The 11,406-nt window shown below is 64.9% G+C and overlaps 1 protein-coding gene and 1 long non-coding RNA gene across 8 annotated transcripts in view; one reads left to right on the forward strand and one right to left on the reverse strand.

Moving 5' to 3' along the window:
• Positions 1-11,406, forward strand: part of LOC131583659 (uncharacterized) — a 124,196-nt gene that overhangs the window by 1,881 nt on the left and 110,909 nt on the right. The gene's annotated exons all lie outside the window — the stretch shown is intronic.
• Positions 2,338-9,244, reverse strand: KLF8 (KLF transcription factor 8). 7 transcript variants are annotated; one of them, XM_058848011.1, is made up of 5 exons: positions 6,153-6,310; positions 5,522-6,068; positions 4,794-4,896; positions 4,557-4,690; positions 2,338-4,371 (listed from the first exon to the last, which is right to left on the reverse strand). In XM_058848011.1, exons 1-5 carry the CDS (start codon positions 6,228-6,230, stop codon positions 4,190-4,192), a joined length of 1,044 nt encoding a protein of 347 aa, XP_058703994.1. In that variant the 5' UTR covers positions 6,231-6,310; the 3' UTR covers positions 2,338-4,189. The 7 variants fall into 7 exon arrangements, with proteins under 7 accessions (XP_058703994.1, XP_058703993.1, XP_058703996.1 ...); XM_058848010.1 differs by lacking the exon at positions 6,153-6,310 and adding an exon at positions 6,521-6,604 and having other exon boundaries at positions 2,345-4,371; positions 4,794-4,920; XM_058848013.1 differs by lacking the exon at positions 6,153-6,310 and adding an exon at positions 9,178-9,244 and having other exon boundaries at positions 2,347-4,371; positions 4,794-4,920.

The raw sequence follows: 11,406 nt of genomic DNA on the forward strand, positions 1-11,406 counted from the left end.
ACGCCACCCCAGTGCCACCCCGGGGACACGGGGGTGCCACCAGGGCTGCAGAGCCCCTCGCAGCCACCGCTCGTTCAGCAGGGAAGCAGTTTTGGGATTGTGAAATTCCTCTCCCAGCCACGGGAGAGTGCGGGTGGGTGATGGGGAAAGAGCCCCGGGGACACCCCCAGTGCCCCCAGTTGGGCTGTGAGGGAGCACTGGGAGGCACCACAGCCCCCGGCGGGGACATGGAGCAGCTCCTTCAGGCATTCCCGGGAGAGGAGGAGGGTGAGGAAGCAAAAGGGCCTGAGGCCTGAGTTTCCAGGACAAAGAGGATGGTGTCAGCCTTTTCTTCCCCAAAATCCAGCCTTGGGCATTTGCCAAGCCTGGAAAACAACCGGGAGGCGTTTCTGGGCTCCCACCAAGCACAACTGCAGGCACTGGAGAATTCCCAGGGGATGTGGAGCTGGATTGTCCCCACTGTGCCATAGGGTCCCAATCCCACACAGGTTCTGGAGAATTCCCAGGGGATGTGGAGCTGGATGTGTCCCTCATGCCACGGGATCTGGCAGCCACCGAGGGGCTCTGCTGGAGCTCACCTGGCCCCAGAACAGGGATGGCACAGCCCTCCCCGGAGTTCACCTTGCCCTTGGCACAAGCTGCAGGACAGTCCTGGGTCACAGGGATGGGGCAGGTCCAAGGTGAGAGCCAGGGGTGTCCGTGGAAAGGGCTGAGACAGCTCCAGCACAGAGAGGAGCTGGAGGCCCCAGGCTGAGCTTAAATGGCTCCGGGAATGTGGGTGGGGGTCTCTGCTCAGAGCAATCAGGGCTTCACCCAGGAGAGGGGGCTGGAAGGACAGCCTGGGCTCCCTGGAATGGCGATTCCAGCCCCTGGGATGGCGATTCCAGCCCCTGGGATAACGATTCCAGCCCCTGGGATGGCGATTCCAGCCCCTGGGATGGCGGTTCCAGCCCCTGGGATAACGATTCCAGCCCCTGGGATAACGATTCCAGCCCCTGGGATGGCGATTCCAGCCCCTGGGATAACGATTCCAGCCCCTGGGATGGCGATTCCAGCCCCTGGGATGGTGATTCCAGCCCCTGAGGAGGGGTGGGCACCTGCTGCCTGTGTGGCAGGACCTCGGCATCTTCTCCAGCCACAGGGTGATGCCCGCACATCGATGTCCCTTTGTCACGGGCATTTGACACAGGATCCTGTGTGATCCCCGAGCCTCTGCAGCTCCTCCCGGGATCTGGGGCTGTGTCCCTGTTCCCACTGCCCAGCCCTGTGCCAGCAGTCCCTGCCGAGGGCGCTGGGAGCGGGAGAAGCCGCGGCCGCAGCCCGAGCAGCGGAAGGTTTGATGCCCCTGGGCTTGCGGCATTTCCAGTGCAGCCTCTCACGGGAGCTTTTAGGGGAGCACCGAGGGATCAGCGCTGCCGCAGCGGCCGCCAGGGAAATTCCCAAAGATCGGGAATCCCTGGGAATGCTCGGGCAGCCCTGGCCCAGCGCGGGCCGCTGGCGCCACCGGGTGCCCGAGCGCTGCCAGCGGTGACAGCAGCGCGGCCCGGCCGGCTTTGGGCTGCACCCCATACACCCCATACACCCCATACACCCCATACACCCCATACACCCCATAACCCAACTTGGGGGACCAAGGACAGGAGGGTCCCCTCGAGCACGGGTTTGCCTGCCAGCATCCCCAAAAGGCCGAGCACAGAGTGCCCCAAAGCACCACCCTGAACCTTAACACAGAGTGACGGTACCCCCAAAGAGCGCCCTGTCCCCCCAAAGGGCAGCTCCCAAGAACCCCCCGGCCCTGACCCTCACTGCCAGCACCCTGTGCCCCCCAAGGGACCCTCGGGCTCTGGCTGGGGTGCCAGCACCCCAGTGACACCCCTGAGGGTGCCCACAGGTACGTGCAGGAGAGCTCAGGGGTCCCGGGGGTTCCTGGGCAGTGCCGGGGGTGACGAGGAGCTGCTTTGGGGTCCCATGAGTGCCCCGGGACCCAGCACAGAGCACGGGGGGATTGGGGGTCCCGGTTGTCCCCGGTTGTCCCTCAGTGACTCCCATGGGGGCTGGGCCAGGCCCTTTAAGCAGCTCCACCCTCAGCCGAGCCCAGGCAGTGCCACGGGGCCCTTCAAAAGGTGACAGAATTCCCAAACTCTCCAAAAGTATGATTTTTTTTTTTTCTCATCTCTGCAAGGAGTATTCATATCTTTTCTTTGTAATTTTTCTCTCTGGGATTTTTTTTTTTTTTTTGCTTTCATGCAAAAATCCCCAAAAAGCTTCAATTGAAGAATTTAGAGATTTTTTTTTTCCCTTATATTCCTTGGAGCCCTGCATCTGGGTTGTTCACCAGGATGATGAAGAGAACTGGGATGAGGCTGGAGCCCTGTGGAACCCCAGTAAATGACAGGTGCCAGGCTGGTGTCACCCCGTGAGCCAGTTGCTCCCCCATCCCAGGATGTGTTTATCCAGCTGTGGCCTGGATATTTTGTCCAGAAGGACCCTGAGAAAGACATGATCAAAAGCTTTGCTGAAGTCCAAAAAAATTCCATCTCCTGCCTTTCCTTGATCAAGCAGGTGGGATACCCTGTTGCAGAAGGAAATCAGGTTGGACAAGCAGGACTTTCCACTCATGGAGCTGTGACCAATGAGTGTGTTGTCCTCCAGGTGTTTTCTAATGCTTCCCAGAATAATCTTTTCCATTATTTTACTGGGCACTGAAGTGAGACTGTGGGCTCTGGGGTCAGAATCAGGACAACAGTCCCCAGTTTCTTGGGACCTCCTGGATTCCCAAGACCATTGAAAATGATCAAGAGAGGCTTTGTGATGGCATCAGCGACTCTTGGAGGATTCTCAGATGAATCCCAGCAGGTCCCACAGGGATTTGGAGGGATCCAGCTGGAATAGCAGATCCTGCACAAGCTCAGGGAGCTGCTCATCCAGCTCAGGGCACTGGGAGCCCCTTGGTCCATCCTCTGGACACAGAATGCCTTGAACAGCTCTGCCTTGTCCCTGTCCCCTTGGGAAGGTGACATCCTCACCCTGACCAGGCCAATCCATGGTATTTCTACAGTGCCTCTTACCATGAATCTATTTGAACACATATTCCCCACCTGGGAATTTCCAGCCCCTCTGCCCCAGGCCCGCAGCTCAGGCCAGGGACGAGCTCTGCCCACGGCACACCCTGGCTGGTGGATGGGAAGCTGAGGAAAAGCACTTTCCCAAGCAGCTGTGAGTTGTTCTCAGGGGTCACAGGTCCCTGAAGTGTCCCCAGAGCTCAGGGGGAGTCTGGGCAGCTTCTCCCAAGCCCCCACAGGGACTGCCCTGAGCATGGCAGGTGTCGTGGTCCCCATCACACAGCAGCTCACAGCATCCCACCCCAAATCCTGACACCCTCCCAGCAACCAGGGGACTGGCTGAAGGGGGATGGAAGAAACACTCCACAAAAACCATGATTAAAAAGCAAAGCGTGTGGCCACAGCCGCTGGTTTAACTTAGAAACACTTCAAGTGGCCCAGAGTCTTCCAAAAAACCCGAGAGCTGCTGGCCCTCGTCCCCCCACCCTGTCCCACCCCCTCGTAGAATTCCATAAAATAGAAGTTCCATGTTCCACAAAGTTTCCCTTTTTGTGGTTGTGATGGTCTTGTTTGTGGGTCATTGTTGGGTTGCATTTCCCCCCTTCTTGATTCCTCTTTTCCTCCTGGCTCTCTGTGCCCCCAGCACTTCCCATGAAGCCCAGCACGCGCTGAGGGACACGCACAGAGGCGATGTCCCCTCTCCTGCTGGGACAGTCTGGGGATGGAGAGGGAATGGCCAACAGCTTCTCCACGAGGGCACATCACCCCCTGCCCCCGTCCTCACCACGGCTCCCAGATTTTGGCACTGGGAGGGGCACAGGACAGGGAGCACACACGAGGGGCTGAAGAGCCTGAGGCAGCTGCTGGGTGCATTCCAGGTGAGGAGCCAAGGAGCCTCCAGGCGAGGACAAACCCAGGAAGAAAAACAACTGGGTACAGGAGAGAAGGGGCAGCAGTCCAGAATCCATTGTTTGCCGTCCCGTGCCGGCGGGGCTCCTGCAGCGGGCGCGGCTCGGCCCCGGCGCTCCCGCAGTCCCCGCCCCGCAGGAGCCGCGGGGTGGGGATGGATGGATGGAGGGAGGGAGGCGCTGCCGGCTCCCGGCGCGGCCCAGCCCGGCGGGCACCGCTCACATCATGACGTGCCGCCGGCGGTGCAGGGCCAGGTGGTCGGAGCGGGAGAAGCTGCGGTCGCAGTCCGAGCAGCGGAAGGGTTTGATGCCCGTGTGCTTGCGGAAGTGCCGGGTGAGCTCGTCCGAGCGGGCGAACTTCCAGGTGCAGCCTTCCCACGTGCATTTGTAGGGCTTCTCGCCTGTGCCAGGGGAGCACCGAGGGGTCAGCGCTGCCACAACAAACCCCTCACAGGAATTCCAAACGGCGAATCCCTCAGCACGCCCAGCCAGCACTCCCAAAGGGCCACCCCTCTGCCCAGGAACACAGCACCACCACTCCTCCCCCAGCCCACGGGGAATCCGGGGACACCAACCCCAGCCCTACCTGTGTGTATCCTCCGGTGGGCTTTGAGGTGGGAGCTTTTGGTGTAGACTTTATTGCAGCCCTCAAAGTCGCACTGGTGGATGCGCCGCTTCTTCAGGTCCGGGGAATCGGCTCTGGGCCCCCTCGCCGCCGGCCTGCCGGGAGCAGGGAGAGCTGGAGCCACAGCCCGGAGCCATGGAGCTCCCGGGGGGCTCAGGGGGATAAAGGGTGGGGAGGCACAGGCAGGAGGAGACTCACTCTCTCTGGAGGTCCTGGAAAGGTGCTGGGCCGCTCTCTGAGGCGCTGTCCTCGCTGTCGCTGTTCATGTCCATGGGGTACACGGAGCCAGGGTCCATTTTCACTGGAGGGGTCCGGGAAAGGAAAGCTTTAGGGCACACAGAGGCAAGGGGTGAGCACAGAACAGAGACATCCCCCCAAAAACACTCCACCCCACATCAGGGGTTCAGCCTTCCCCCTGCTCCTGCAGTGCTCCAGGCACTGACTGTCCCTCCAGAGAACCAAACCCAACCGGGCAGATGGAGAACCCCCAAAGGGAGGAAACAGCTTGGGGGAACCGCTTTTGGCTGCCTGCTCCTGCCCAGAGCAGGGCAGATCCAGGCCCCCCACCCCAGATGAGGTGGGAAGCTGGGAATGTCCTGGGAAAAGGGATTGTGGGGGGCACAGGGAGCAGCTGAGCTGAAACCAGAGCTGCTGGCAGCAGGCAGCCAGTGGGAAGGGCAGGGCAGGCTGCCAGCAGCAGGATGGGTGGAGGACAGGCAGTGCCATGCCCTGTGTGTCCCTGCCCTCCCCATGTCCCCTGGGGGGCACAAGCTGGGGGCAGAGGGGCTTTGTATCAAAGTGGCACGTGGTGGTGCCAGGGACAGTCCACACTGAAAAACAAGATCCCCTTCAAGGGTGCCCCTCCAGGAGGCAGGACAGACACCCTCCACCCCCCAGATCCCAAGGTTCCCCCCAGGTGCCCTTACCAGAGCCAGCGTTCTTGCCGTCCCCCCCGATGAGGGGCACGGTAATGGCGGTGACGCCGTCCGTGGGCACGGTGGTGTAGACGACGGGGAGGGACTGCACCACCACGGGGATGGTCTGCAGGTTGCCCATCTTGCTGGGCAGGTTGACGGAGGGGATGGTGTGGATGACGTGGAGGATCTGCTGCCCGCCGCTGCCCTGCGTGGAGGCCAGGATGGAGCCGGGTGAGAGAACAGCTGGGATGGCCGAGGTGGAGCTGAGACCGGAGGGCGGGATGGACACGGTGGTGGGAGCAGGAACCGGGGGAGCCACCAGCATGGGGGAAGACTGGACCGAGGTGGGGGGCGGTGGCGGCGGGGCCGAGGCTGGAGCCACCTTGGATTTATTGAGGGAGAGATCGACGGGCTCGGCCTGGGGCTGGCTGCAGTCGCTGGCCAGCAGCTCCTCGGGGGGCTCCGTCTTGATGTCGGCCAGCAGCACCGGTGGGTCGAGGGGGCCCTCAGCCAGCAGCGCCGACGAGCTCATGGCGGGCGTCGCCTTCCCCTGGCCCTGCAAGAGACCCGCAGTCCGTGAGGAGCCAGGGAAACTGAGGCACGGGGCGGGGGCGAAGGGGTTTTTTTAACGGGCTCTCACCAACCAACCGACCGGGGCGGCGCCTCGGGGCGGCTCCGGCGGGGCGTGGGGCCACTCGGGGGTCGCCGGGCCGGGCATGGCGGGGCCCGCCCGTGCCCTGAGGCGGGGCCGGGCCCGCCCGTCCCTCACGGCCCCGCCCGGCCCCTCACGGCGGCCGCGGCGCGCGCCGAGGGCGGGAACCGCAGGCCCCGCCCCCCCGCCCGCGCCTTTGTGCCGGCCCGGCCCCGCCCCCCGCGCGCGGGGCGTGGCGGGGGCGTGGCCCGCGCGGGGCGGTGGCGGCCCCGCCCCGCTTCTTCCCCCCGCGCCTTAAAGGGGCCGTGCCCTCCCCCCCCCCCCCGGCCCGCGCCCCCCCGGCCGGGGTCACTCACGCACTGACCCGCGGGGCTCCCACGCGTGTCCGCCGCGCCCGCAGCTCCCCCCGCCGCCCGCAGCACCATCTCCCCCCCGCGCCCACCGAGGTGCGAAGGGCCCCGCGGCTCCACCTGGGCTCGGCCGCGGGTGGAGCTTCTTAAAGGGCCCGGCCCGGCCCCCGCGGGAGGCACCGGGCACGGCCCCACCCGCGGCACGGCCGGCGCTGCGCCCCCGCGGGACCGCGACACGACCGAGGGACAAGTGGGATCCCCCCCCCGACCTCACCGCACCTCGCTCTGGGTGCCGGGGCACGCGTGGGGGCACCCGGCACGGGGGATCCCCTGCCCGAACGAGCTCCTCGTCACCCCCCGCGCTGCCCCGGGACCCCCCGGCGCTGCCCCGGGACCCCCGCACGTACCTGCCCACGCAGGGACCGTCCCCGCCCGCCGAGCCCCCACGCACCGGCCTCGCGCGGCGGCCCCGCCCCGCCACACCCAGCGCCGCGCCCCGCGCACACGGCCCGGCCCCGCCCGGGGGGGCGGCGGCTACGGCGCACCCCGGCACCGGCACCGAGCCCAAGGCACCGGCACCCAGCCCAAGGCACCGGCACCCAGCCCAAGGCACCGGCACAGGGGCCTCGGCACCGGCACCGAACCCCCCCGATACCGGCACCGAGTCCCCGGTACCGAACTCTCCCGGCACCGACACCGAGCCCAAGGCACCGGCACAGGGGCCTCGGCACCGGCACCGAACCCCCTGATACCGGCACGGAGTCCCCGGCACCGAATCCTCCCGGTACCGGCACGGAGTCCACAGTACCGAACCCCCCGGCACCGACACCGAACCCCCTGATACCGGCACGGAGTCCCCGGTACAGAACCCTCCCGATACCGGTACAGAGTCCCCGGTACCGAACCCCCCCGGCACCGGCACGGAACCGCCCGCTCACACACAGTGCCCCGAATTCCCCGTCCCCATAAAACTGGACCCCCCCAAAGCACCTCCCCAACACACGCACGGGGCCACGGAACCCCCAAACCCAGCCCCTCACGTATCACCATGGGCTCCCCCCCAGGTACAGCCGGGAGCCCCCCTAAACACACCCCAAAAAGAGCCAGAGCCATTCCCCCTTCCCCAGAACCCACCCACTCACCTGGGGTCCCCCCAGCACACAGAGCCCTCTCCAAACACAGGTTACACCCCCAAACAGAGACAGAGACCTCCCCCCAGGATGCAGATATTGGGGGGACCCTCCCCAACACACACACTCAGCCAGGGACTCCACCAAACACCCCCATCATCAGCCAAGGACCCCCAAAACACCCCCCTCACACACTCACAAACTACCAGCACCCCCAAAACACCTCCGCTCTCAGGTAGGGGCCCCCATAGCCCCCCTTCCCAAATCCAAGGACCCCCAAAACACCCGCCCAACAAGGAGAGACACCCCTCAAACACCCCACGCTCAGTCATGGACCCCCCCAAACACATCCCCAGGTCCTCAAAGCAACCCCTCCAGAGAGACCCCCACCAAAAACACACCAGGGGACACCCCCGGATGGACACCCACCTGTCCCCCGCTCCTGGGGACCCCAATGTCCCCCCAGAGCCCCCCAGAACCAGCCCCTCACACCGGGGGGGTCCCCACAAACAGGTTCATTGGAGGGGGGGATTAAAAGGGACGCTCCGTCCTCACCTGTGGGACCCTCCCCTACCCAAATTTGGGTGTCCCTTGCACCCCAAAGCCCCGCGGGGGTAGGAGGTGCGGAATGGGGCAGCGAGTGGGCGGGGGTGGGGCTCGTTGTCCCCCAAATTCCGCCACTGGTGACACCCCCTCCCCATTAATGGGTGAACTGAATTCCTCTGTCCTCAGCCTGGTGCACCCCAAACTCAGCCAGGAGTGCGGAGTGGAGCTCGGGGGGGCTCCTCCTCAGACCCACGGATCTGGGGGTGCTGTGCACCCCTCTCAACACTTCATGTCCCCAACACCCCGGCCATAATTAGTGCCATAATTAGTGCCCCCCGCTTTTAGCCCTAAATAGCTTAAGGAGGGATTTCGGGTGACCTTGGGCGGGGGCGGGGGGAGCGTGGGAAAACGCCTTCCACAACCCCCCACCCCCACCCCCGCTTTGTCCCCTGCGTCTCCCCACCCTCTCCCCCCGCCGCGGGTCCCCCACCCGTGGGCGTGGGGGGGTCACACCCCGCCGCCACACCCCCCCGTGGAATTTCCTCCGCGCTCCACCCTCCGCCAGCGGCCGCTCGGGATACGGCGGGGGAAAAGGGGAGGCACGGAGGGAATACAGAGTGGGGAGGATTGCCCGTGGGTTAGGGGGGGGGGTCCGGAGCCCGATCGGGGTCTGGCCCTTTAAGAGCAAAGGGCGTGGGAGGGGGAGGGAAGGGCGGGGCCGCCGCCCGCTGGGACCTCCCAGCCGCGGGGGGGCGCCCTCCCCGGAAGCGCACGCGGCGCACGGGACGGGGGGGGGAGGGACACACCCCACGCGCGACCCCCGCGTGAGGGGGCGAGGGGGGGAGGGGAGGCCTGAGGGGACGCGGGGTGAGGGGCGCGGGACCCTCCCCCTCCATCCCTCCCTTCCCTCTCCCCCCGCCGCTCCCCGCGCTCCCCGCGCCCCCCCAGCGCCCCCCCGGCCCCCGCCGCGCCCCCGGCCCCACGCACCGGCCCCCGCGCCTCCTCCGAGCGCATCCCCGGCCGCCGCCGCCGCCGCCGCTGCCCCCGGGGCGGTGCCGGGTGGGGCGGGGTGGGGCCCCCACGGGCGGGGAGGGGCCGCGTAGGGCGGAGTTCCCCTCCCCCACCCTCTTTTTTTTTGGGGGGGGGTGCCCCGCCTTTGAGGTGACATCATCGGCAGCCAATGGGCGGCTCCCCTCGCATCCGGCGTTGCCATGGGAACGCGCAGGATTTGGGGGAGGGGGGGTGGACCCCCAATTTGCTCACACCCCCTCCACACGGAGGGAGCCCCAAAACAGGGGTGGGGGGTGCTGCTGGGCTGGGCACCTTGTGGCAGTGATGAGGGGGAGCAGAGACCCCCCCATTTGGGGTCCTGTGGTCCCCCTGCACCCCCATCCACAGGGGCGTGGAGCACCCCCAAATCCGAGCACCCACGGGAGCCAATCTCTGCCTCCCGAGCCCCCCTCACCACACAGGTAAAGCCCCCCCGAACATGTGGGGTCCCCCAGGGTGGTCCTGGCAGAGCTGGGGGAGCCTCTGCAAGGGGCTGCAACCACGGGCGGGTTTGGGGGTCCCCTGGTCCCTTCCTGGGGGGGTCTGGGGAAGCCCCTGGCCTGGAGCTGCCAGTGGGAATCCACCCCCCGCTCATCCCAATACTTTTCCAGCGTCCCAAGGGGACCTGGCTGCTCCCAGCGCTGCGTCCCCAGCCTCGGGCTGTCCCCAGTGTTGAGATGTCCCCGGATGGCCACCCTGCGTTGGGTGTGCAAGGGGCAGGACCAGGCTGGGTTAATCACCCCGTAACCCCCCAAATGCAGGACCCCCATCCCCAGCCCTGACCTCATCCCCAGGGATGGGAAATCCTGGGGATGGGGACTCAGCCAGGTGTCCCCTGCTCACGATGTCCCTGCCAGAGGTGACTCCAGGAGCAGGTCATGGCCACCAAGGCATGACACAGAGTTTATCCAGGGGTGCAGAGTGACCCTGTGATCCCCCGCACTTCTGCCAAGCCACCACACCTCAACCAGGACCAAACCGACCTCCTTTTGGCAAAAAAACGCTTCTTCTCCTCAGGAAACACCCAGGAAAGGCTCAGGTAGGGACCTTCCCTCGGCCAACCTCCCCTGGGGAGATTTTGGGGGCCAGCTTTTGGGGGATGAGCGGGCCCTGCACCCAAAGGCACCCCCACCCTGATGTCACCGAGCTGAAGGACCGACAGCAGGCACAGGTGACCTCCCAAAACCCCCAGAAGAGAGGGGAGAGCAGAGCAGGGGTTCCCCCGAGGTCCCCTCTGCTGCTGTCCCAAGGATGGATTTGGGCAGGAGGGGTTGGACCCTGGGCAGGGAATGCTGTGGATGCTCCTCAGGAGGTGTCCATGAGCCACAGTTCAGCAGTGACAATTCAGGGTGACTCTGGAGTATCCATGACCCCCTGGATGTGTTGGAGGAGCTGGTCCCAGCTGCAGAGCAGCGTGTGGCCACCACAGCCCCGTGTCCATCCCCCCCAGCAGCTCTCAGGGACAATTCTGTGCCACTAAGGAGCAAAAACAAGTGGAAGCATCCCCCGGGGAGACCCTCAGGAATTGCTGACCCTAAACAGCACATCCTGTTGCTGATGCCACTGGAGCCATCCATGCTCCAAAGCAAGAAATAAATGGTCAAAAAAACCTGGAAGTAGCTCCAAGACAACCCCAGGGAGCACGGCTGTCCCAGGGAACTCATCCCAGGCCCCACAGCAGCTCCAAGGGGACAGGAACTGGGCCAAGGGGGGATTTCTGCAGGACCTCAGTGACACATGGCATCAAGTTTCTCCTCATTCCAAGGTCAAGTGCTGAAGGAAAAGGCTGGATCACAGCTACCTCATCCGGGTTTGGGATGATGTTTGTGTGAGAAACATCTGGAGCAGGCATCAATATTTTATTCTTTTTTTCTGGGGGCAGGAGGTGCCAGAAAAAGCAGGAAGAGTTTTCCAGAAGGTGGGATGAAGGTGCTGAGCCTGATCCCCAAACCTCCCTGCTTGGAGTGGAAGGAGCCAGAGCAGCCACCAAGCCCAGGCTCCCAAAAAGGCCTGGGATCTGCTTTGGGAAGGGACAAAGGACACAACGGGGCCATCGGAGCAGGCAGGGCAGGTGCTCTGGCACAGCCACCCGTGTTTGTCACAGGCTGTCACTCAACGAGCACAGTGGCACCTTGGCCACAGCAAAAGGACCAGGCTGATTCCCAA

This window comes from Poecile atricapillus, chromosome 12 (genome assembly GCF_030490865.1).
Source record: "Poecile atricapillus isolate bPoeAtr1 chromosome 12, bPoeAtr1.hap1, whole genome shotgun sequence".
Taxonomy (NCBI): domain Eukaryota; kingdom Metazoa; phylum Chordata; class Aves; order Passeriformes; family Paridae; genus Poecile; species Poecile atricapillus.